Genomic DNA, 27161 nt, shown 5'->3' with positions numbered 1-27161 from the left:
TGAAGTTAAAAACACATTTTTATTTTACTGGCACAAATAATAATAACTTCACATTAACATGTTCGGTTTGTAATATTACATTTATCATGGTTCTAAGTTTGGTTGTAATCATTTTGCAACAAGCTGAATGTCAATGTTCAGAAGAGGTACAGATGTTTCTCATCATTTTGTTCAACACATACATGTTCTGGACACTGGCCATAGAAAGGTTGATCTATGTTTTTGGTCCTCATTTGAGATGCTATCCAACTATCTATTAAACGCGAGATCTTTAAACACAACGTGCAGCCATAGCTTAACTCTATGAACGATCAAAACGAATTTTGCTGGATTAATGAATAATAAGTCATCTATGTACCATCATTTGGTTTCTCTGGACCTCTAGGCTTGAATCTTTAAGTGGGGTTATGTGGGTAAATGGCCAACAAGATCAATAGCATAAAAACACAATATGACAAGAAAAGTGCAAACAGTTTCATATTTAACAGGAAAGGACATTCTTAAGAATTAAAAAAAAAACATGTTTTCAATTATACAAATCAAACCTCTCACTCTTATCGAATACATCACATGCAAAAATAGGAGAAATTGTATTAGAACAATGGTGGAGTGCAGTAAATGGAGGATTACAGATGTAATTTTGCAGAGCCCCAGTGGCCATTAAGGTTTTCTATTCGAACATTATCAGCTGACATTTTCTCTCAGAAATTACTAAATGTGGATTCTGAGTGACAAGGGATCAGCACTGCGAGGGACAGAAGATGGCCTAGATTGTCAATGATTATAACAATATGACATTAAACTGAGCACTAGTATCACAATATATTGTTCTTTCAAGATATTTTCACTGGTCTGCAACAACATGGCCATATACAACTTTTGGCAGAGGACAAATTAGATCCCAGATACGCTGAAAGTCACCAAGTAATTCCAGGGCTTTAATCGCTCAGATCAGGAAGATGAACCAATTACCTACATTACGTAATGTTCATTTTGATGGATTAGTCATTGTTACAGACTCCTAATTTTAGAGATATCTTCCAGGCATCAGTCTGACTTCAGAAACTTGCAGCCAGGGGGCACACTGCACCTCAGCATAGTTGGCACACATGATTTCGGTTTAGGGGTCATGGGTAGCATACTTGGAGTCAGCTGCTTCCCATGATCTCGGTCTTCCTAGAAGTCAGCTGTTAAGGAACCGCAGAATGCAAAAGGCTTTGAAAGTTACATTGGAAGCACAAGGAGGAATAGGAAAGGACCAATCCATCAATCAGAACATTATCAAAGATAAGGAATGTTGTTCGTCCAATAGATTTCTTCCTCAGTCAGATTCCTCATCTAAGAAAAATTCCCAAAGCAGTACAGAACCTGGAGAAGGGAGGCGAGCAACCACCCCTTACAACCAGCTCTAGACCATAGCAAGCATCCTGACTCAACAAAGAATCCAACAAGCCATTTTTGGCAAATGGTGCAAAGAAAATCACATAATCGCTTCCCTGAAGTACACAACAGGGACACGCCTCTGCAAGGTAGAGGTTGCTGCAAGGCCTTTTAAAGAATTGGAAAGGGACATTCAGGCAATGCATATCCTTGTTTGTTATATCAGAGGATTTAGAAATGCAAAGGATGATCCACTGTACCGGGTCTGCTTGGTAACAGCCCAAGTACTAGCAAAGCTGACAGACAGCTGGTCATTCTTCTTGGCATCCTTCTGTCAAGCGACATAGTAGCCGAGAACCTACTAGGGGTAAAACCAATGAAAACTAACCTCGCTCTTAGACGGATGAGGTGGATGGTTGAAGACTGGACTTTCACTGGTCTCAGAAGATTGACACAACCTTGAAAAGGACAGACGGCCTCAACTTATAAAGTTACCCTTTCTTTAGAGAATACAAGGTAAGGAAGCTAACAGAGAGCTTGGAGATCAATCACCAGTCTTGCAGAAGTGATGGCAAGAAGAGAATCACCTCAATGCTCAGCAATCTTAAAGGTCACAAATACAAAGGCTCAAAGAGCCTCCCTCCAACAGGGTTCACAGATCAGGCAGGAAGAGAAAACTGCTGTAAAGGAAACTGGTTACTTAATAACCACAAAAACTGCATAACAGTGTGTCATGCCCGTCAGTCCTCACTTTCATCGTTTGCCTGCTTCTGCACGTAACTTCCCCAGGACGGTGGCACTGCCTTCCCATACTCCTTATAGAACAGCCAAACCATTCTACACTAGGTGGCGGCTGTTCAGCTCTTTGCCTGGGAAGCGTTCTTTTTTCCAATCACGTGCGTTTTGGTGTGGTACGCGAGTAGTCATGCGACCTGGACGTGTATATAGCAGGGCGTCTGATTCCGCTCGCTGCTTCTGATCGTCGATTCCTTGGCGTTCCGGAGCTGTCTCCTTGTCAATTTTGACTGCTTTTGTTCCTTCACAGCAGCATTTATTCTTCATTTGATTGATTCAGAACAGAGTTCTGCTCATAGACGGACTGACGGAATTTCCTCGCAGTCAGCGGGTGACTCCTGTCAGCACGCTCACGGAGTTGTCGGCTCTCAGTCTCAGCTGATTCACCTACCATTCAGTTCTCTATTCCGCGTGCCGATTCCCGTTCTGCAGAGTGGCAGAGTTGGTTGGTTCCCCTTCCCAGCGGGCTCCGATATCATCTATTCCCTGAAAACCAGAGTGTTGATACAATCAGCACTACCACGGAGCTGGGGGCTCCCTATTTAGAGCGGGTTCCGCTATATTCCATAGGTGGTTGTCTGTATTAGCAGAGATCTAGTATTCCTCTCTGCTAAGTTCTCCGGACACTCGACCCATCAGTGATTGACCCATCTGTGATGGTTGGATTCCTATCTACTTCATTAAGGGCTTTCAATTTCATTCCTCATTCATTTGAGACACTGAACAACAATTCCTTTTACCACCATTTGAACACCTCCTTAATCCTGTCTTCATTTTTGGATAAGTGCACCGGACTACATGGACGCTATCCTGAAATGCACAAATTCAACACTAGTGCGGCCCTCGTGCTGTTCGGGTCTAGCTTCCTCTACTAATTACCATAACCCTGTCGTCGTTTTTCTCATGGATTATCTGGTGTTCCTATGAAGACTTACCTGGGACTGCCTTGCAGGTTAGTGTGTTGCTGCATTCGCCCATACACAGCAGTTAAGCATTGGTTAGACACTAATGTAGTGTTCTTTTGATTTACAGTCTGACGAATTGTTGTTTATCCACACCCTTTCCACTGATTACTCCCGCTAGGTTGTCTGGTTTTACAGCCATAGAGTGGCATCAGTGGGAAGGTCTCATATTGACCGAACGTCATTCAACTGCAGATCAATCCACCCAATAGCTGAACGGCTTTGCACCCTGTATCCTTTAAAACCGTATCCTTTGCTGGGTGTATTTTACAGTAAGATCTGAGTTGATTTATGACACAGTGATCGATAATGGTAAAAATAAAAAGCACTGTTCATGATACTTTTGATTGCAGACAAAGCAGCCAAGTACCTTTTTACTGTGCCAGTGTCCAGACTCTCCAGTACTATCCAAGTCTGGCTAACCAGGGGGTGGACCGACCAGAACTGCCTCAGTCTCTTGATAAGGAGAACCAGATGGAACACAGAGAGATGTTCCAATCCACAATAAATGTGCCCCCCTGAAAACACCCACCGTGTAATAAATTCCCAGTAGCAGAACAACTCACACTGTCGGTTGACACCGACAGTGAAGAGGTTCATCTGAAGAGTCACCTATCAGGTGAGGTTCTGGTTTAAAACATCCTGAGAAAGCTCCCACTGGTGGGAGGAGATGACTGACATCTGCTGAATGTTCTGTGACAACCTTCTCTTTCCTGGCCAGATGGGCTTCATACAGGGACACTTAATTCTCTGGAGCCCAGAGCCACTGTTACATTGCTTCCCTGCACAGAGGCTGTGATCCACACGGCCTAATTTTGAGGTAATGCATGGCCACTGTGTTGTCCCTCAGAAACTGGACATGCTATCCAGTATAGGTGGATGGAAAAACCCTATCCAGACTGGTGGCCCAAAGTTCCAGTTTGATGTGCTCCCTCATGTCTACATGGATACCAGAACATAGTTCACCATAAGATTGCCCAGGTGAGCAGCCCAACCAACCCCTTCCATGAAGCATTGTGGCTACTGTCGGGTGTGGCCAAACATTGTTTAAAAAATACGTTATGTGATATTTTTAAGAGGCCTTCTGTTGCTCTGAATTATGAGATCACTGGAGAAACAGCATCCACTGGAGCAAGCTTTTGCAGAATCGGGCCTCTGTTACCAGTGTGGGGAAAAATATACATATGCTGCTATTCTTTTCCATGCCTTCCATGCCTTACTCGCAAAGCTACGTTCCATTTGCATTTGCCATACTGTGACGCACTGCCTCAAACTAACTAACCTTATGTTGTTGTGCACATGCCCTAGCCAAATGTACTCCAGGTAAGCTGCAAGAAGCAGCCCGCTGCCTCGCCTCTTATATATTTTGCCTTGGCTCAGACAAGCGAGTAATAGAACGCTGCCTCGCCCGGCGAAACGGCTGCAACATCATGTGGCTATCTTGAAGAGTTGGGAGCAGAAATGCAGGATTCATAACAGAGCATCGGCTAAGAGTAACATTGGTAGCAGAAATAAGAAGCTTTCATACTTGGCATTTTGGGAATTGGGAATTGGATATATGCAGAGTCTTTCCCTTGAGAAAGAAAGCCAGGACTATGTGTGGCCCTGAACCAATACAACAGCTCTGGTCACGGACACTGTGGTGGTCACCATTCCCAGGTGGAGTTTACTGGTGCTCCACACTTTTTCTCCCCAGATCAGTTATCAATAAACCTTGCCACACTACACCTTTATTCTCCAGCTACTGGCCTTTTGTGTTATAGAAGCCATGTTATACTATTCATGGTAAACAGTAAATGTCAGTATTACCTTTCAAAAAATACATGTGTGATCAATAATACTGCTACTGTTGCCCTTAACCCAGGTTTCTTTTTCATTGATTGCAGGTTTGCTGCCTATCATGGGATCTACATTATCTGTGAGGCCAAAGCTTATTTCAGGTGTCCCAGAATTTGGGGAGGACGTTGCTGTATGGGTTATAGCTGACCAGAAATTCACCACTCCACAACAAGCCCTTCTCCGGCCTGCCACAGAAGTTCCTGGTGGGAAAGTTTCATTAATGAGGTAGGATACCTCATCACGGGACAGGGTGTGAAATTGTACAGGATAAACAGTCCAGGCTGATAAAGGAGGTTCTCCATTCCACCTCTTCCTCGCTCTTTCTGCTGTCTCACGAGCAGGTTGACATCCGCACCACAGTACTCCAGAACCGTATGGCTTTAGACATCTTTATGAAAGGGGGCAGGTGCACTAGTGAAATTTGCAATTGCATACCAAATTCTGATAGGATTGTCACAGATTGTGTTGCCCACATCTGCCCGACAGTTGTTCCACTCCATGAAAATGAAAGCTCTTGTTGGTCCATGGTCTTGGCTTACCAATATTCTTGGTCCTGTGAACGCTGAGGACTCCAGGGGAGGAGGAAATTAGATTCATGTTGTAATAACACCATAAGGGCAAGGAGATGACTATGATCATAATGGATAATAAACCACAAAAAGGGAGGGGTCTGGGAATGGTGGTAGATTTCTGTAGCATTATTTTTTTTATTACATATGTGCCCAGGAGTTTATTTCTCTTTTTATCATAGCGAACAATGGATAGGGAAATCACCACTTACTGGATTTAGGAAATACTTGCCCAGAGAGCTATCCTTAAATGGAAATGCACTGCAGGACTGCTGAGGCAGCACTTTCAAAGACTCTTGTGTGCACAGAATGAAGGCCACCTGAGCCTCCATCTTGGTTTAGGTCATCTGAAACTGGCCAGGACAATAGGACCTTATTCTCAGACAGATGTGCGTCAAGGGGCGTTGCCTATGCTGGATATCGTCAGACTAGAGCAACTGACTTGGAAGTGGAGGATCACATGATAACAGGAGACGAGATGGAAGTGGAAGACGGGCTGCCACTGTACACAATTAACATTATGTCTTGGGGAGTCAAAAGGATATGAGCATTGTGAGGGGCCAGACAATATAAGAGGGAGGAGACTTGGAGGCGGGTTGGGTTAGTTTGGGCAGTGGGCTGATAGGGTGCTATATTGTTCATATGATTTGCAATGCAGCAATAAAGGATGTCTTGCTTTGTCCATTTCCAATACGACTCTGGAGTCCTTTTGTTTGCTTTTACGTTCTTAGATGGTGCCTGCAACTCGGACCGGTCACACAATGCTGCACAATGCCAGAAACCGAGGGCCTCCATAAAGATACCCCCAAGAGCGCCTAGGAGACCTACTTGAAAATCTCCATAAGGAGATTCTGGAGGAGGAGAACAGGGCTGGTGAGAGTGCATGCAAGGCCGCACGTAGAACCGAGGTGCCCGTTTGGGTCCAGGGAATGGACAACGTGGGATGAGATGTGTTTAGGGAATATGATAGAGATTTTGGTCTTGGTATGTAGTCGTTTTTGCTTGTGTTATAACCAACTCATTTAGTCCTTTCTCTCTTTTATGCAGATTCTTAACCTAGCAAAATATCAAGGTTGGTGACTGGCCCAGGTACAACTCACAGGTACTGGCTAAAAAGTGGGGAGTGCAGGCTAAAGACCACAAGCAATTAGGGTGAGTGCATGAGAGCCTGTATCCTTGTCGAGACCACTCTGCTGTGTCTTTGATTGTTCTGAACCCTTTTTCCTTTTCAGTACCTCAAAGGTGTGGAATTGAAACAACGCATGGAGCAGGGGCACCTGGGTAACGTGGCAAGTGACGAGTGAACATACAGTTAATTAGGGAAAGGAAAATAGGCAAATAAGTAATCAAAACAGGCGGAGGAACCCCCCCAAAGCGGTTGCCTGCCCATAATATGTTTAGGCAACTTGTGATTATTTAGACTCATGGTATTGTAATGAAACAGACAGATGCAATTCCCAATTGAGGAAACATTTAATATGGACACACTGAGCACTCTTAGAAGGGTGCTGGAGAAGGGACTAAAATACCAGAAGTACAGTGGGAGCATTCCCCGCGCAGCTGGAAGAAGCCACAGCTAGAAGCTGCAACAGAAAAGTTAGAGGACTGAGGGACACCAATTCCCAGCAAAGGGGACAAATGCCATTTTTGAGGGGTAGGAGAGCGATGGAGGGAGTTCGAAAATGCTCCCAGATGGTAAAGGAAGGGCTGATGGAGACAGAAAAGGAAAATCCGGATAGTGAGACATCCGAAGATGTACTTTCTTTTTTCACTAGAACGAGACGAAGTGCAGGTGTGAAACCGAAGGGGTCACTACTGGTAAATATGCCCCACCAGGTGTTGGTGGCTCCCGGGGTGTCTGGGCTGAGCGGATTGGGTTCTGTAGGGGCAGAAACACCCAGGGGAAAGCCACCATCCTACGACCCCTTGACAACAAGGGAATGTACGGTATACAGAAGGGATTCATACACTTTCCAAGCTTCACTCGGACAAATAACATCTGGTCATGTGGATGGAGAACAACAAGCATTAGTTACTATCCATGTGCCCTGGCCACCCAGAGACCCTAGGACATTGGCAAAGGAGTTCTCAATATAAGGGAAGAGCCCCAATGATTTGTACAGGAACTGCAAACACTAATGCAGTAACCATTGGTGGGCTGACATGAACCCACTTAGAAGAATAGTGATTCCACCAGAGGTAAGGCATCGACTAGTGAAAAGGAGGACTTAGCCAGCCGCCAACCCTGGGACAGGGGACGCCCTGGTACAGTCAAGTAAAGAATAGAGACAACGGTTGCAGAGGTGTGCCCTAGAAAAACTGGCAAAAAATATCGAACTGTAAACAAAATAAAGGCAAATCTCCCACTGATTACTTGGATAGAATGACTGGAGGTGATGTTCACTCAGCACTCTGATATTACAAAGCCGGAGGACACGGCCTAGGGTGCTATAGCAAACTCGTGTGTTGCAGGCTTACTTCTGAAGATACAGCTTAAGAATGTATGCATAGGCTGGCAGACTAAGCCGTTAGCAGAGATGGTTACTGTGGCGAATCATTGCTTTACTTGCCAGCAGACGAGGAAGGAAACGTTTGACAACAAACTAATGATGTTGCGGATGCAGAGTTTCTGGGACAGGTGCAGGCACAGCTCTAAGGAATGGCACAATATTCAGGGAATATGTCCTGTGGGGGCGGGGGGGTTTGACCAAGAGGCAGAAGTCCAATTGGTCCACATACTTATCAGACACAGCAGGGAGTATATGGGGGACAACAGCAACCGCGACAATGGGGACAGTTTGATCAACAGCATACATGGGGAACACAGGCTCAAAGGATGCAGGGCAATTGGAATATTTAGCAAGCTCTTACAGCCATGGCATCAACCCCTTCAATTTGCAACTATTGTAAACAGGAGGGCCATTGGAAAAATGAGTGCCCACTTTTTCTCATGTCTCTATATCAGGAAGACAGCAAGAGCGGTAGGCATATCAAATACGTACACCCAGTGACAGAGCCCCTTAACGTTACGTTGGGGCCCATTACCGATCAAAATGCTTTTCTTTTAAGTCCCACCTCACGCGCAAATTTACTGGGAAGAGACCGCCTGTGCAAAATGAGGTGCACCATTTATTGCACCCCTGATGGGGGTTTTTCTGAGTGTACCCTCAGATAATGCGGTACCAATGATGGCTACAAGAAGGAAAGACGGGGGAGAGTGGTTGGAGAATATATACGGGAATTGATTGATTCTGTACCAGGGGGTCTGTGGGCCACCCATGATAATGAGGTAGGATATATACACAATGCCAAACCTGTAAGAATAAAAGTAGATGCGCTTAAAAGATTGCCTCGCACACCCCAGTACATCCACCCTGAAACCTGAAGCAGAGGCAGGGATCACTCGAGTCAATTAATATTTCCTGAGTAAGGGAATAACGGTCCAGACCAGTAGCATATGCAATACTCCTATTTTTCCTATGAAGAAGCCAGGAAAGTAGGTATACTGTTTCGTCCAGGACCTATGTGCTATTAATGCCCTGGTGATAACTTCCTTTCCTGTGGTTCCAAATCCGGCTACCATACAGTCATGCATTCCACCGGGAGCCACACATTTTACAGTGGTCAACTTATATTCTGCTTTCTTCTCTGTTCCACAACATAAGGATAGTCAGTATCTGTTCACATTCTCGCATAAGTGGGTCCAGTAAATTTGGGCCAGTTTTCCCCAGGGTTATACAGAGTCCCCAACCCTCTTTTCACAACGATTTGGGTGATATAAAATTGCCAGGGAAGTCTGTATTGATACAATACATTGATGATGTGTTAATTTCCTCTCCCTCATACGAGGCTTGCAAAGAAGATACCAAGGCCCTGCATACAGCATTGACAGAGAATGGACATAAAGCTTCTAAGAAGCTACAGTTTTGCACCCCCCACTGTGCACTGCCTGGGACATGACATTACGAAGGGATGTCAGCTGATATTAGCTTCTTGAGAAAGACACTGTTTATAATATACCGAAACCTCACAATATAACGCAAATGCAAGCTTTCATAGGGGCAGTAGGCTACTGCCAGCAATGGATCAATGGATTGGCCAAAATAGTTAAACCACTTCACAACTATACCCGATTAAACACTATCAAACTACTGAGGTGGACGCCAGAAGCAGGCATTCACTAGAATAAAAAGTTTAGTGGAGGCACTTGGATTGGGCTTGCTCGATTAAAAAAAGGGATGTACCTTGTACTGCCATGAGAGAAAGGGGTTTGCTCCGGCTCTCCTTACCCAGAAGCATGAGATTCATCACAGACCCATAGCCTATTACAGCAAAGAGTTCGACCTGGTTGCAGCAGGAATGCTGCCCTGCCTACGATCAGTAGCTGCAGCAGCTCTGGTGGTGGAACAAAGTGCAAATATTGCATTGGGGTCACCTCTAGAGGTGGCTATTCCACATTCAGACTCAGCACATGTTGGTCTCACGAATTAGCAAATATGAAATACTTTCATTAAATTCTTCGAACATCACCTTGACCAGATAATCAGTCCTGACCCCAGCATCAGTTACCCACGCCCCAGGAGATCTATATAATTGTGTGTCGATGATGGACTGTCTGGTGATACCCCCAGGAAGACCTCTCCAACATATCACTTCCAGACCAGATCTCAAGTACTTCATTGACGGGTCAGGTTTTAGAAACCAGACTGGGCAGGTGGTCTCGGGGGAAGGTGGTATGTGACCCAGACAAATAGTGAAGAGTGGCAAATTACATCAAGTGACATCAACACAGGTGGCCAAATTAGTTGCCCATACACAAGTCTGCCGATTGGCGGCTCAGCAATCTGTTAACGTTTCTAACTATTCACAACTTTGGTCAATTTTGGAAGCAGAGAGTTTTCATGACTTCAACTGGTGCACCCATAAAAACAGCCAGTATGTATTAGGACTTTTAGATGCCACGTTACCCGAATGAATTGCTATCATCAAGTGTGCCGCCCACCAGGCATTTGATGACCCCATTAGTTGTGGAAACAATTTTGCTGAACAAACTGCCAAAATGGGTGCTACCTTATAGAGCAATGATGAGTACGTCTGGCCAGGGCAAACATTGCAGGAGACAACCCAGTATAAAACATTAGAAGACATTGTGCATATGCAGGAGAATGAGCTGCCTATTGAAAAGGAGAAAGTGATCTGAAAGGGGTGCCGGTGCCATGCTCTGTGTTGAGATGAACAGGGTTGGTTAGTGGCTCCAAAATACTAGTGTCACACCTAATCAGGATGTATCATTGGCAGGCATATATTGGAAGGGATGGCTTGACAATGTTAGTGGGGCAATCCCAGTTTGCACCAGAACATACCAGTATGGCTCAAGAACACTGCCAAAGATGTGTAATACGGTTACAGAATAACATGGGGGAAAAGTGTGCCAATTAGGCCAGAGGCACATCCTCCACCGTATTCGGTGCATTTCACAGAAGTGAAATGCACCATTGATCATTTAGACAACTTGAATATTTTAGAACTTGCTATTGGATTTCAGTAAGATACCGCATAATGCGACTCTGATTGGATGATACTATGAAATTGAATTACACTAGACAACATGACTGTAGAATTTATTTGAAACATGCCCCTGATGAAGAGAAAGAATATCCTGAAACGCGTTGGGCCTTAAGAATAAAACGTGTTGTATTAAGCACTAAGCGGTTTTCTTGAATACATATGGTGTTAAATAACCACAGATACGATTGAAATTCACTTTAAGACTAACTGCTGTACATGGATTGGGTTAGCTTGTTTCTAAAAAGTTTGGCTTATTTTTCAAGCCCAAGATAGTGTGCAGGGGACAGGAGTCCCCCCCACACTTGGGAACTTTGTTAGCTTGTTTCATTTGTTGTAACCCATATGCCAGGGTTGTCATTTTTTCTTCAGCACAACAATCACTATATTTTGAAATACCTATAACTATCAGCTGTATTATACACACTAAACAGGAGTGCAGTGTATATCGGTCTGGATTCTGATCTAATATATTATTGTCACTGTTCTTTTTAGTAGGATGAGAAGCAAAATGATTTCTAAAATCATCTATTGATATAAGCAATGGACAGGAACAACAGTGGTGACAGCACAAAGAGAATTTTGCGATAATGGAAGCATGGTTCCTGATTTGGTAACTTTGCCCATGGCTATGTACAGAGTGGTGGTGACAGGGCATTGTGAGATGGAAGATATCAGTGTGCGGTTGTAGGTAAAGCGAACGATAGGCCAGTGTGATTAAAGTTTTATTTATTAACAATACTGCATAGGAAGAATAGTACCAGATCATTGACTGTGTGGTTGAATTCTATGAATGCCCAGTGTCATTTTTCTAGACAGATAGAATGTGTACTACGCATCAGCATTCGCTATCACCGGTGATGGAGATAGCAGAATTTAATAATCAACGGTTGCGGTATTACAGTATTGAATCCAGATACATTTGGCCATGGTCTTGTTTACTGCTCCTTTGTCCACTTTCGAGGCGACTATCTATTAGCCTAACTGTAGGTGCAATTTGTTTGGCTAAGTAACAAGAGGAGTTGTCGGATCATCAGCAGAAAAGGGAAATATTAGATAAAATGTGGAGTGGTAAGAATACTGCACTTGCGTCCTGAGGTATAAAAGGCACACATATAGAGGCAGAGCGGACAGGTAGTGAGGCACGGATCGGTGAGCTACATGTGATAGGGTCCTTGAATCCACATACTAAAGGGTCCCTGCAGAAACTAATGGAAGGCATGCTGAAAGCAGGAAGAAACTAGGATTGGGAAGAGGTGCAAGATTATCTGAATACCCAACTGATATCGATCAAAGGAGAGGTGACACACAACAGCTGGCCACTGTTGTTCAAGAATAGGACTGGGATACATAAACACGCATGGCCATAGAGAAACCTTTGGTAGTACAGTAAATAACGTATAAATAACCTTTCATATCATACAGTGGTTGGCACTGCAATAATAAAGAGTGCTTATAGCACACATGCCAATGAAAGGATTCTGGGTGCTGGTCAGCAGAATACTGCCAGGACCGCGTGCAGGATGAAACTGGGAGTGGGTGATGCACAATTGAAGCTTGGGAAATCAAACTGCCCAACAATGTCTCTACATACGTGATCTCTGCCCCCAAGGGATGACACCTGATGTGGGGCTCAGTCTTCGGAGTTATGGCCTTTACAGCCCACAACGCTGCATTGCTTAAGCAAATTAAGCGAGGGTCAGATATTGTTGGTAGGAAATAGTGTGTGCTGGGAAGGTGAGGGAGCAGAATATAATTTTGTAGGGAGAAGGCTGTTTTGAGGAAAGGATCGACACGTAGACACGTAGAATTAATAGCTTCACCAGAATCGGATGTGCATTTCACTATTCATACAGGTTTTCTGACTGTTTTCTTTCTTTTTTTTTTACTTCTTTTTATTGGCAGAGTCATCAAAGTACAGTGGTTACAGTAGTCAATCAACATCTACCAGAGAGACAGAGATACATTACATTTAAACAACTTTGTTGCTTGTAGTGAGTGTGGCTACAATGACATTGACCATTGGGATGAGACAGTTAATTGCATTTACAATTTACACAAAGTCACTGGTCAGAAGGGAGGGCCGCCAGGTAGGATGGAAACTCGGCCCAGGCATTCCTGGCCGGGAGGTGGAAAGTAGGGAGCCCAAGTAAAGTTCCTCACAGCTCTGGCCTAAGTCAGTGCCAACAGCCAGGTTTTGGGACAGCGTGGGGAAATATGCTTCCATTTCAATAGTATGCATCTCTTGGCGATCATACATCCTGCGTTTACAAACGAGCGGAGACCTTTGTCCCAGAAGCCAAATAGGGCAAGACCATGGAGCGCTCGGGGAAAACATCTACCACATCTGAGAGGGTTTGTAGTATGGTTCTCCAGAACGTACCCATCTGGGTGCAGGAACATGTGTATGTGATCAGCTGGGAGAAGGCGGCACCTAGGGCATGACTGCTCCACTTCCGGGAGATCTTAAGTTTTTCTGGGGTCCAATATAGTTTAACAATTTGTATTGTATGCATCTGAATCTGAAATTCAAGGAGACCTGTCTAGTGTGTGCACACATACGTTCCCACTGGGTATGAGTAAGTACCATCCCCAAGTCCTCAGGCCAGCCATGGCGTATCGGGAGAGAGATGAAGTGGAATGGTTATTCACAAGCGTTTTGTAGAGCACTGGCAGGATGCAGCAACTCCCGCTGGAGTTGGCAATAAGTGCCAGCACGGCGGATTCAGGGGGCCCTGCAGGACATGTTGGCCATTGCGATTGCACGGCTGCTTGTAGTCTATAATATTGCATGATGGCACACCAATTTACCAGCCTTCTCATCACGTAGTCCTCTATGGCTCCATAATTGTCCTTCAGGATGGAGGATCTCGCGCCAGAGACCCATACTCCCAGGTATTTGATCCCGTTAGGAGACCACCGCAGAGGGAACCCCCCCTGAAGGTTGCCTAGTGCTACTGGTTAGTGAGAACATTACCGAATTAGAATGATTTATTGTGAACCCGGAGAACCGAATCAGCCAGACAATGTCCTGGAGGACTGTGTCCAGATTCATTTGGGGGTCCCTTATATATAAAAGCATCATCTGCATAGAGAGACTATTTCAGGTAGTCCGCTGAGGTGGATTCCCTCATGACCATGGCGAGCACGCATCTGCCATTGGTTCAATGACCATAGCGAAAAGAATCAGGGAGAGTGGGCATCCCTGACGAGTGCCTCTGCCAAGCCCGAAGGGTTCAGATTTGGAGGAGTTGACCAAGATTCTAGCGGAGGGATTTGTGTACAGTAGCTTTATATAGCATAGCATTTTCAGACCGATACCCATTTCTGCCAGCACCACCCACAGGTATTCCCAATAAACCATGTCTAACGCCTTCCGAGTGTCCAGTGCCACTGTCACAGCCTCAGCCGCCAGGTCCATTCTAGCCATGACATTGAGTAGGCACCTAATGTTCAAGGACGTTGATCTACCCGGGACAATGCCCCCCTGATCTTTGTGGGTCAAGTGAGGCATCACTGGGAGGAGCCTGTTAGCAAGAGCTTTGGCATATATTTTCATATCTACATTCATGAGGAACAGGGGTCTATAAAAGTCACATTCGTCACTCGGTTTGTCGGGCTTGAGTAGGATAGTAATGGTAGCCTCTCGTAACGACGGTGGCAGGATGGAGTTGTGCAGTGCTTCAACACTGACCTCCAGTAGTAGAGGAACGAGCAGGGACATGTGTTCTAGATAAAACTCAGACGCAAGTCCATCAGGGCCCGGAGCCTTGCCCTTGGGGAGGATGGAAACCGCTGCAAGGATCTCCTCCACGGACAGGGGTGCCTACTGGGCCTCCATGGCCTGGAAGCTTTTTCGCGACAGTGGCAGTCCCTCGAACAGTGATTGTATAGATTGAGTACTGTGTTGGTGGTCCGATGTATAAAGAGATTTATAGAAATCTGAGAATACTTTAAGGATCTCCTGATCAGCACCTGTGGGTTGGGGTGAGCGGAGTATTCCTGCTGCAGGGATTTGAGTTTGGCCTCCGAGTGTTGTAGGTCGTATCTGATTGATTTCCAAGACCCCAGCTTCTCTAGATATCGACATTCACCGGATAAATACCTTAAAGGCCTCCCATCTGATACCCGCGGATGTAGTTCCCGCCTCATTACATGCAAAATATGTCTCGATATCTACTCGGATCTCTGCTTTAAACACAATGTCCCCAAGTGCCTCAGACTTGAACCGCCAAGCATTACCCCATCCGGGAGATCTATATGTATTCAGAATAAGCATTACTGGAGAGTGGTCAGAGGGTACAGGAAATATTCTAGCATCCTCAACGCTACCCATCAAGGTTTTGGATATCAGAAACGTGTCAATTTGTGAGGCGCTGTCGCGCACGGATGAATAGAAAGTATATTGCTTCTCATGAGGTTTTAAGGTGCACCAGGCATCTCCCAATTCTAGGTTTTCCATATGAGCTCAAACTTGCTGAGTTTCCCGGGATCTGGCTCTGGGCGCCACACCAGATCTATCAATAGTGTGATCAAGGATTAGATTCATGCCCCCCCCCACACCCCTCAGATAACCAGGACCCCCAGGAAACCACCACGGATGGATGCTATTGTATTGAAGAATTCCGGTGAGTCTATGTTGGGGTCATACATGTTGACCAGCAGTTCAATGGAGCAGTGCAGACACATACCGCACTCCAGGATCTACATTTTTTTTTTTTTAAGGCTACATTTCACTGATTTATGATTAGTGTCACGACTCTCCCCCCCCCACCCTCACCTTAGATTGAGTTGAATACAAGGTAACAAATTTATTTGCCCCCCAACGTTGGTGCCATACCTCTGGATGTCCCCTCTTTTGCATGTGTCTCTTGCAGTAATAGAACATTCATTTTGTGCCTGTTGACATAGGCCATTATCTTACGTGATTTCATAAAGTTACCTAGCCCTCCTTATGTTCCAGCTCATCACTTTAAGGCCCATTATTAACAACAATCAAGTTTTCGGAGTGCATCTCAAATTTCCCAATATACAATCCATCTGTACCATAGTAGAGTTTTGCAACCCTGTACTCTTGCTGCCAATTCATTTTCAAGGTTTTCCCCCATAATCACTCCTTGAGCGCAACGGGCGCTCAAACTTTCAGTAAGACCTGTCACCAACGCAGATCTCAACCCCTCCCTTCCAACCCAGCACGCGTAGCCCCCCCAACTGGGACATAAATGCACAACATAACCCAACATATTTCAAGCAGTTGCTGCGGGGGTAACTGCTGCCACTCCGGTGCACACCACCGCTAGATTCGAGGACCGTATTGGATTGGGGGCTAGCAGGCTAGTGGTCTCTGGGGACGGGCACTCATGCCCGATGGCCCGGGTCTGATGCAGCAGGCGTCCGAAGAAGTCTGGGTTACAGGCGATGGTGCCGGTGCTGCTGGTGTGCGGGCCAGCCACGGCAGGGACACCGCCTTGTGCAGGGCCGTGGCCCGAGGATGCAAGAAGTGTCCGGAGCCAGTGCCTGTGGGTTGGGGATCGATCGCCGTAGCAGTCCGTGGCAGGCGGAGCACATCAATGCGCCCCCACGGGTCTAGTGAGGGTAGCGCAGGGGGCATGTGGCTGCCCGCTCGTGTGCGGTCAAGGCGCATACCGACCACAGCTGCTCCCACAGTCCGAAGCCCTCGGCAGCAGTACTAAGTGCAACAACGGGGGGTGGGGGGGTGGTCCATCTCGTTGCCTCAGCAAGATCCCAAGACGGTGCAGCAGGACTCCTGGGGTCCAAATCCGATCGAGGTTGGGGTCCCAGTGGGTCCCAGCAGGTCAAGTTATGAGGCGTAATTTGCTGTTTCACCGCCCCTTCGCTAAGGTTTTGCTGCAGTGTGCACAGAGCTCTTTTTTTTGCAGGCACCATGTTGGCTGCTCAGCAGCACCCCGTCCCCTTCATCTGACTGTTTTCTGACCAGCTACAGAGAGGATGCTGAAAGTCTATGTTAAATTTCTGAGGGGTGTGGCCAAAGCTTGTGCCACAGAGATAAAGGGATTTAGAGGAAGTAGAAGCAGCAGTAAGACATGTGACAGATGCGACCAAGAGTTTGCAGGTGTTAGTGATGGTGTACAATAGAGAAAAAGAAGCGTTTGAGGTGGCCCATCGATAGCCACAGTGTATATCGAGGGAGATGTCTGGCTGAATCATGTCTGGGGATGCTTGTGGTCTCGTGCAGAAGGGAAACAGCATAGCAGTACGAGCTGGACTGCCCCTTTTGGGGTGGGACCAAGCCTGATTTGCATATTGTCTTTCCCCTTCTGTAATGGCCGGGTAGGCAAAGAACGATGGTCTGGAAGGTTGCCCAGAAGTTAAGATTAATTCTAAAACTTCCAGCCATCCCCTCAGGGAAAGGATGTTACCCAGCTCTGGCAATGGAGATGATGCATTATGTGAGTGATCGTGACAATACAGTCCTCAGGAAACAAAGCCAGACCTGAGCACAGGAGGCACAGTGCGACTTTTTATATTTTTAGTTGAGGGAAAGGTTGTGCAGCCAAAAAGAAGAGAGTGGTATGGGTGGGCTGACCCTAGCTCTGGAGAGTTACTCAGGTAGGGAAAGACATGAATCAGTTTCTTCCTCAGGAAGCAGCCACAACAGCCACCACACATTGGTAAAAATGCTGTGGCTGAATAAAAGCAGAAGGGCAGAACCACAAACTGGTACCGAATATTGACAAAAATGTATCCAAGGTGCTTTCATTCCATGGGATGGATTGGTACTTGAACATAGCGTCCTGAAGCACCGAAAACACCAGCCAGTAAAGAAAGTCCAGATCCTGCCCTGCCATCTCGACCGTGTCCAAATACAAGTTAGAACAGCTGCCTGCCACACAATCCACACTGCCTGACCCATACTCCAAGATCTGTCAAGCAGCCTCATCACCATAGCTAACTAGAAAGGAGACCCATACTACCCCTCATTTCCAGGAAGCGGGTAGGGGACAATGGGTTGTTTGCTACCTCCTTCCCCACATTCCAGAAATGGAGTACCTTGCCAAGGTAGTCATTATTAGCAGTCCTGAATGTCAGATGCTAAAACTTTAAGACCAAGGGCATCAAGGTTCCTGATCTTCCTCTTAGGTGGCAAGAAGACTTAACTCCTGGCCGGGGAGGCCTGGATCACCAGGCTCTCTCTGGAGTGGGATGAGTGGAGACAAAATCAATGTCTGAAGTGGTTTAGCAGCGCTTGATGGCCTGACCTTTTCAATAACCAGGGCTGAGTCAGGCTTCAGCTAAACTGCCCTTATGGGTCCGAAATAGCATTGTTGGTAAGGTGGTACTATACCTTTGCTACCGAAGCAGCTCTCCAGACAGTCAACTGCTTTGACCACTGTCATCTAAAAGCACACATCGGGTTTCCCAAAAGACTGTCCTTTCACTGCTCCGGGGCAGAGAAGCTGTGGGGTGATGGAACTTGCACTAGAGTAGGATAGGGGATGATTCTTTTCAGACCAGATGGACTCTCCAACAGGAGTGGAGATGGAGCTTCCAGGGAAGTGCTGAGAGTGGTATCCAGCAACGTCAGTGGGACATTCTTAACACTCTCCCCGCAGGCGAAAGACTCCTTATGTTCTTTCAGCTTTAATTGGAAGAGTCCGGACCTTCGAAGTGGAAGGCACTGCCTCCAAGTAGTACTATCCAGTCATAATAATAATTTAGCATTTATATAACGCTACAAACCCTCAGGTATCTGAGCGCTGCTTATTGTTTCCCACGGTGTGTGGTGCTCATTTATCGACCTTGGAAGGATGAAAGGCAGAGTTTGGCCCTGCCGGGATTCGAACCTGAATCAGCAGCCTCTGCCCAGATGTGAAAGCAAGTGCTCTACTCGCTGTGCTATCGGACCGGCTATCAGGATCAAGTCTTCACAATATCTACAAAGACATACAAATGTAGTTTACATACATTTTATTTTAGCTATTCTGGCATTCCAAATGGATATAACTATGGTGGTCTGAGTCACAAAGTCTAATAGGATAGTATCCTGAGGTGCAAATGGAATATATTAATGAGATGAAGAAATACTGTTTGGGGGCAGGAGTTACACAAATAGAATGACTTTCATGGGGAGTGAGAAAGGGGGGTAGGGAGTTCAGTTAATGGCAACATGCTAGGTTTGATAGGTGTCCGGTCAAATGGTCGAAAATAAAAGATCGAATGACCATTTGATCGAAAGTCAAATGGTCGAAAAACAAATAATGGTCGAATTTTTAAATTTATTTATATATTTTAGTTTTGTTTGGTAAAAAAAAAATATATAGAAAAGGGGGGGGGGAGACCCCCCTCCCATAAAAATAATAAAAAAAAAAAAAATCCACCATTTTTTCGACCATTTCACTCTCGATAAAATGGCATTCGATCAGTTGATTTTCGACCAAATGACCTACAACCAGGTGATAACCTGCCAACCCTTACTATTACACTTCACTGTTAGGAATCTGTGCACCCACATGGAGGGGAATCACTTTTTCGCCCAATAAGGAAAGCCTGCACTGGAACAAAATCCTTAGTTTTTGAAAAGGAAAGCTCTGTAATAGAATGATGGTAAACTTAAACTTCTGGTCAATAGAAGGCAGTCTTACCTTCTGATACAATAATGGATCAGATGCCCCTCAACATGGAAAAAGAAAATCACAATGTAAATCAACGTAATCAAGATGAGGTCCAAGCTTTAGACTGCCTCTGATCTGGCATTGACTCAAGTGATTAGTCCAAGGGTTGACCATTTTTGGCTCTTCCGATGTTTGGGGAGTACAACTCCCCTCAGCCATAGCTAGCATAGTCAATGGTGTGGGATAATGGTAATCTTACACCAAAACATCTAGAGTGGCAGGTTGTAGACCCCTGGACTTTAGGTTTTTATCTAAACAGCAGCAATGCTCACTGTGCAAGCAATTGCACTTTGAAAGGTCTATATGCACCCTTGATTTGTCATTCATAGCAAAGTGGCCCAGTTGGTTTAAATCAACAAACAATTACAGGTGGGAGGAGACAAAAGGCTTAGGTATTCCTACTCATGGCAGGGCAGCACATCATTTACAGTGACTTAAAACATCTAGAATTCCCCAAGTGTCCAGTGCTTTCAATGCCTATGCCTGGCTTTAGATTACTGAACTACTGATAAAGTCATCTTTACTTTCAAATCAAAGAAATATTCCAAATCACTAAATCTTTATAACTGCAAAATCCCCAAATAGGAAATGGTGATCATGCTTTTTGTGTTTACATTGTTCAATAAGCATGGACCAGAGTCTCAATCTTGCAAGCTTTGCAATTGATTTCATAGCTGGCTTTGAAGGATATACGCAATAAATATGTTCCACACCTGCATAATAGGTTCTCCACAATATGCACATTGATCCCTAACAGGACATTTTCTGCAGTAATTAAGTTATTCTTAAGGCACCACACATGCAAAACTATGCTGTGTGCCCAAAATGCCCAACAGCACACCATGCTCTTATTCAAAGGCAAATCTACAACTTTTAAAATCATCTAAATGTGGATATACAATATTTTTGCTACCCTTGAAAACACTTGTGTTGTATAGTGCATGGGAATCATGTTGGCCACGGTTTCAGCAAATACTTAGACATAGCTGGTCTAAGCGGGAGGGTAGAGACTTTAAACACCATGAATGTAATTTTTCTTAAAATGGAGAATGGATTTCAAGGGTGTCATAGGTAGATGTGCAATTTTATTACATGGCTTGAAGATGGCATTCCTTGTTCAGCCACTAACAACATTCAGAAACGAAAGTTCAAGCATTTCTACTAGAGTCTACACGAAGATCCCAGCAAAATAAATACATTTTGGACACCAGCAGTGTAAGGGGTGTGTGGAAGGCTCAAATGAGCTAGAACTGAGAAAATGTTAGGTTTGCTATGGCACTTCATGTCAATATACTAATTTAATGATGCATCACTCTTAAGTGGAAATACGTTTGAAGGGTCGCGACTGTCAAATAAAGCTCACACGATGTCCTTTTCTCTTACCCAACTTGAATACTATACTCCCAAGTAACATGAACATTTTATTATTATGGTTGGTACTAAGGCGTCAAGTCTGTCAATGCCTCAAGTACAGGATGATGGCGTCAGCATCCATGTTACCTTCCCACCAAAATGTATGATGTATGCAAGACCTCAATCCACTGTCATGTACAAATAGTATACAGAGACTTGGGTTTATTGTAGGAATGTGGTCTTCCGTTTTTTTCATTTTGTGACTGGAGGCTGCTAGTGCAACAAAATCACGATTACAAAAGAGATAGAAATACCCATGTGCTTCCTTTACAATCTAATTTTGCAATTTCCCCACAGCACATGAACCACAGACACAAGAGTCTGAGTCATTTGTTTTGAGACGGTCGCATTTGTGGAATACAATGTCAAGCAATTCAACCAATATAGATTGATGAAACCCCCATTAATGATTCTATTGCTGCACTGGAAAACATCACAGCAGTAGATTGAAACATTGTAGCTTGGGTGAAAGTTGCACCATGGCAAATATTGTGCGATTCCATTCAACCAGACCCAAATGTTTTCTCTGCACGCACTATTTGTTGCTGTTAATTTACCCGATTTAATATTACTAAATTATAATCTTCTAAACTTTCTAAAGATGGTGCACACTAAGAAAAGAGATATTTAATCAAATCTGAAGTTTTCACGCCGGATTATGTCAAATATGTTGGAAAATACAATGTACTTTCTTTCCATACAAAGGGCCAGAACAATGAAGGGCACAGGGTATATATACATTTATCCTGACAATGAAAACATTTGAATAGGGACTTCACGGCGCAAGGAAACTATGAAGCAATCACTTCTGAAGCACCCATGTGGTCTACACATACAATGGCCAAAACAAAGGAAGAGGGCTTCTATCAATGCAAGATCCTTTAACTCCCTGCAAATGACAATGCAACGATAGGTAAAGTTTGAGGAAACGCCATCTTCTCATGGCTAAAAGCTACACATCATCTATACACGTATTAAGACAACAATCAGATGAGAAGAGCAGAGAGGAATGTTAGGCAACTGCATAGTGCACCAATCAAGTAGATTTCTTTCTTGGCAAGAAATGATAGAATTTTGAGACACTGCAGGAGGGATGGGCGGCCGACTTGTTGCACGGAGGAGATCTTGTTCTGAGGAATAGCTTCTATGTGACACTTAAAAAAAAACCAGTCCAAATAGATCCCGCTTGTGTAAACTCAGCCTGAGGTATAATTGTCTGCATGTGGACACAAATGCAGCTTTTCTGCACAATGTAAACAAAGCAGGTTTTGAGAAAGAAATAGAAAAAAACATAATTATGAAATGGGATATGGGAAAATCTCTCCCAAGCACCACATTTTGTTGACTTAGCCCAGCAAAAGAACATTCATGCATGAGATGCCCTAATAGTCCAAATGTCACTTGCAGCGCACTCTCTTGCACATAAATACATGACAATGGAACTGGGCAAACATGTGTTTTGCACAGAGCCTGGAACTGGGCAAAAATATGCGATTTGCACTGAGCCAAATGTTCAAGCAGAAGTTCCCTCCCACTTTCAGATCAGCCTTCTTCGCCATCGATTTGTCGCATCTGTGACCTAAACTATACTAAAGCGGAATGTCAGCAAACAAGTATCAGAGATGTAATTTTGGGACGTAATCTTTGTACATTGGAAGTAAGATGGGGCAAAGGAGAAACAGAAAGAGAGACAGTGCTGGAGAGATTTAGCACCGGTTTGTGGTAGCTTGACACCAACAGCTACCAGGAGCTATTTCGGACCCCAGGTCAACTGGTGTTGTACTGACAAATATGTCGCTGACATTAACTTTGCATTTGTGAATCTGTATACAAGATCATTAGGACACATCAATAATACATTTAATGGGTAATGGGCAATCTATAATAAACAAAAAGGTACTAGTTCGTCATTACCCAATGAACACTCTTGCTTGATGGTCGATAAACAGCAGATATTAGTTTCAGCTCATGGGGATCAATTTGTATGTTGGAATTCCGATTACTCATGCTTTACAGGTTGAACATTGTCGCCATTATTTCTTCAAGTTTACAGCGGTTTTCTTATTGTGAACTAGTTATCCAGCACTTCACAAAAGGTGCTGCCCGTATATTCTGTACCCTGCCCACCACTTTCGAAGAGTCTAGCACTTTCGTAGACAGAAGTAACATAATTAAAGAAATGTTTTTAAAGACCACCACCTGGCAAATAGAACAGGTGTATCCAAAATCCCCCACTTGGATGTTGTGCAACAAACCTATGTGAGGTCTGTTAGGTGAAAAGTACTTGGCCTGAATGTGGAAACAGTTTTCCTAATTTGCCAAAAGGGTGCAAGGCTCCCTTACGCATCACTCATTACACATGCTGTAAGTCACCCATTAATTTACATGATTGTTCCTCTGGTACAACAGACCCAACCCTCCTCCTTTGGAAATATTCCGACGATTTCAAACTTGAGAGTTGGGGGGTAGGAGGGAGCAGCGGTGGTAGGTGTGTGGAAAGCATTTGGGGGTAGGTGCTGGCTTGATTAGGTGTTTTAACCTAGCTCAACTGACTACTGGTTAGATTCTTCATGTGAATACATAAATATATACATACAGACATACATACATACATATAAATATATATCTACACACCATGAAGGGTGCTGATAAGCTTTAAAAAAAAAATCAACTTTAGATGCAAGCAGTTCCTTTCTGTCAAACTTCTGCAATGTCTACTGTTACGGGTTATCTTGACAGATTGCTTCGGAGACCTATTGAAAACGCCTGGCGGTACTGCTAATAGCCTTGCACCTCACTTTGGAATTAACTAAGAACAATGTCCTTGGGCAAAACCAGAGAATTGTAGGCTGTATAACAATTAGATTTCAAACGTATGTTACCAAAAACAGGTTGGGCAACTAAGAGGATTGACGGCTAAAAATGTAACCATGTTCCCTTAACATTTTTCACTGATCACAGGCATATGTGGTAGTGAAGCAGCCATTTCAGAGTTCTTGTTACCTACAACAATTGATGTTGCAACTGCCAACCTTTCAGTTTTATGGACTTGCCGATGTTTCTTTAGTCCATAGGTGTTACTGAAACCCTCCCCACAGGCACCACACTTGAAGGGCCTCCCCCCCTGGTGAGTCTGGAGATGTTTGCTAAAGTACTTGGGGTCCTTAAAAAGTTTGAAACAGCATGAGCAACGGAGATCGCGCTTGGCATCGTGCGCACGCTGATGTCTCAAAATAGAAGACAAGTAGAAAAAGCTTTTGCCACACAAGTCGCAACGATACATCTTTTCACCAAGGTGCACCCGTTGGTGCTCCATAAGATTGGAGCGATAGCGGAAAGTCTTGTTGCAGATTTGGCAGCGTTGAGGCCGGGCTACCACATGAAGGCGCTGGTGTTCCGCCAGGCTTGAGGATTGAGCAAAGCGCTTGTTGCAGAGGGCACACTTGTATGCTCGTTCTCCTGTATGGACTACCTTGTGTTGACGTAGGTACCAGGAGTATTGGAAGCCACGGCCGCAGACTGTGCAGCGGTATGGCCTTTCTTCTGTGTGGCATCGTTGGTGCCGCATCAGAAGGGTAGCCTCCCAGAAACGCTTTCCACAAACCGAGCAAATGAAGTGCCTCTTCTGCATGTGGGTACGACGATGAAGAAGTAGGTCGTAGGCCCTTGCAAAGCTCTGCCCACAGACGTTGCAGGATGGGGTCCTCCTTACTAGGTGGACATACTTGTGGATCACAAGTCCCAGAAAGTGCTTAAAGCTCTGACCACAGATGCTGCATGAGAACCGCTCGCCACTATGGATCATGGGATGTTCTTCCAATGTAGAGGCGCTCCCCGAAGCTGCAGTGGCAGCCACCACTAAGGGGACCATTTCATTTGAGTGCCCATTCTCCATGCTGTTGGTGTGCTGCGGTCCTGATGAATCCTGGCATGCCCCCACTGGTGGAAGAAGCCTCTCAGCCTCAGTCTGGTGAATGAGCTTGTGCCACAGTAAGTTCTCAATGAATCCAAAGCACTTTGAACAGACATCACAGGCATATGGTTTCTCGCCCATGTGCAGCTCTTTGTGGTTCATGAGGTGAAAGGAATCTGGGAACCGCTCACCGCATTCTAGACAGCCAAATGTGATACCCTCAGGCTGAAGAGTGCCAGAGGGCAGTGAGCATGGCAGTTGAAGTCGGTGGATCTGCTTGTGCCGGGTAAGACTCTGAGGGTAGCCAAACACCTTTCCGCACAGGTCACATTTATATGGTCTCTCCCTGGTGTGCACTACATGGTGTTTGGTGAGGTGGAAGGACTCCCGGAATCGCTTTCCGCAGATCGTGCACTGGTGAGGCTTTTCACCAGTGTGGATACGTTCATGACGTTTCAATGTCTCACGGCGGCCAAAACCACGCCCGCAGACACCACAGCAGTAGTTTTTGGTGCTGCCGGGTGCCCCAGAGTTGCTTCCTTGAAGTGCTGAGCCACCACTGTAGGTAACTGCTACATCCCTAGAATTTTCAGGGTCGCTGGACCCCCTTGGTTCCGTTTGGGAAGGGAGATGCATATCATCATAGTGGCCATGAGAATTGGACTCCTTGGCACTATCCCCGTGAACCTCTGGTCCTTGTAGCAGTGGAGTTGGCTGGGGGAGAATATGGGCTCTATGACTCTCATGCGTCTCTTTGTGTTTCAGTAAGCTTTGAAGGGCAACATAGCTCTTGCCGCACAAATCGCATTTGTAGTCTGGACGTTCACCAGTGTGAGTCACCTGGTGTTTTGTCAAGTAGGAAATATCACGAAACTCCTTGCCGCACACTTCGCATTGCACACGAAGGAGATCTGAATGTGTTCTTACATGTCGCTTCAGGCTTTCCCTGCGATTGAAGCTCTTTTCACAAACTGAACAGCTGAAGGGCTTTTCCCCGGTGTGGATGATTTGGTGCTGGTGCAGATGGCTTTGCTTCTTGAAAACTTTCCAACACTGGTTGCAGGTGAACGGGCCATCCTGTTGACCAAGAGTGACTTCTACTGCTTCAGACATGGGTGTGGTTACCAATGACCCTTCTTGAGCTTGTGGCACTGTGGGTTCTGCAGCAACCCCTTCCTCCTTGTGACAGCGGCGGTGTCTTATCAGGCTGGAGATGTGATTATAAGTACGCCCGCAAGTGGTGCACTCATAAGGTCGCTCTCCAGTGTGCACAAGCATGTGCTGCACCAGGTGCGACGACTGCTTGAAGGACTTCTGGCACACACTGCAAGGGAAGCGACGATCAATTAAATACTTTAGCTGTCTGAAGTAATTTTTGTCTTCTTTGTCCTGGACTTCAGACAGTGCAGGCTGGACTGGCACTGCTCGTTTCAAGTTCGTAAATAGATGCTGGTGACTGGAGAGATCCACAATGCCCCACTGTGAAGGGTTGAAAGTGCCTGTGCCGTCAAACAGTGGTTGCGTTGTTGGCAAAGACGGCGATACACTGTACTGCTGGGTAACGGCAGAGTCGCTCTTCTTTGTGGTGGAGGCACTCACATCTGTGGAATTGGCAATGGAGGAAGGAGCTTCTGCTTTAAATTCCTTAGCTTTAGACGAGCCAGCCCGGTCAAATTGGAGATGGTTAACTTGCGGCTGGTGACTGTAGTCGTATTGGGGTTGAGGGCAGGACAGGGATGCAACAGCCTTGGTGTGTTCTTGATGGCTGTAAATTTCCATAGGCTCAAATCGCTGGTGATTTAGGAACTCCAAGAAATCAAATGGGTAGCTTTGAAAGTGAATGCCATCCTCCCCCACATTAGCTTCCATTTCCCAGATCCAAGTTGTCCTACCAACAAAAAAAGAAAAAGACAGTGAGACAAAAAGTTATCCAACAAATCAAAGTAACGCTCTTTCAAAACTAAACACAGGTGACACTTGTTTACAAAAGGAAAAAAACATGATAATTAGAGGTACCTTGTGATAACACCATTAAGATCCAATGTTTCTTTTTACATATTTACACAAATCC

At 45.1% G+C, this 27161-nt stretch overlaps 1 protein-coding gene across 1 annotated transcript in view; it reads right to left on the bottom strand.

Moving 5' to 3' along the window:
• ZNF865 (zinc finger protein 865) overlaps positions 1-27161 on the bottom strand; it is an 88249-nt gene continuing 61088 nt past the window's right edge. Inside the window, exon 2 of the mRNA XM_069606750.1 lies at positions 1-26978. Coding sequence (XP_069462851.1) covers positions 24116-26959 — 2844 coding nt within the window. The 5' untranslated portion in view covers positions 26960-26978 and the 3' untranslated portion in view covers positions 1-24115. The remainder of the gene's footprint in view (positions 26979-27161) is intronic.

This window comes from Ambystoma mexicanum, chromosome 1p (genome assembly GCF_040938575.1).
Source record: "Ambystoma mexicanum isolate Mex_15411 chromosome 1p, UKY_AmexF1_1, whole genome shotgun sequence".
Lineage (NCBI taxonomy): Eukaryota > Metazoa > Chordata > Amphibia > Caudata > Ambystomatidae > Ambystoma > Ambystoma mexicanum.
Note: the sequence above shows the minus strand (reverse complement) of the source record. Positions and strands in the feature narration are given on the sequence as shown.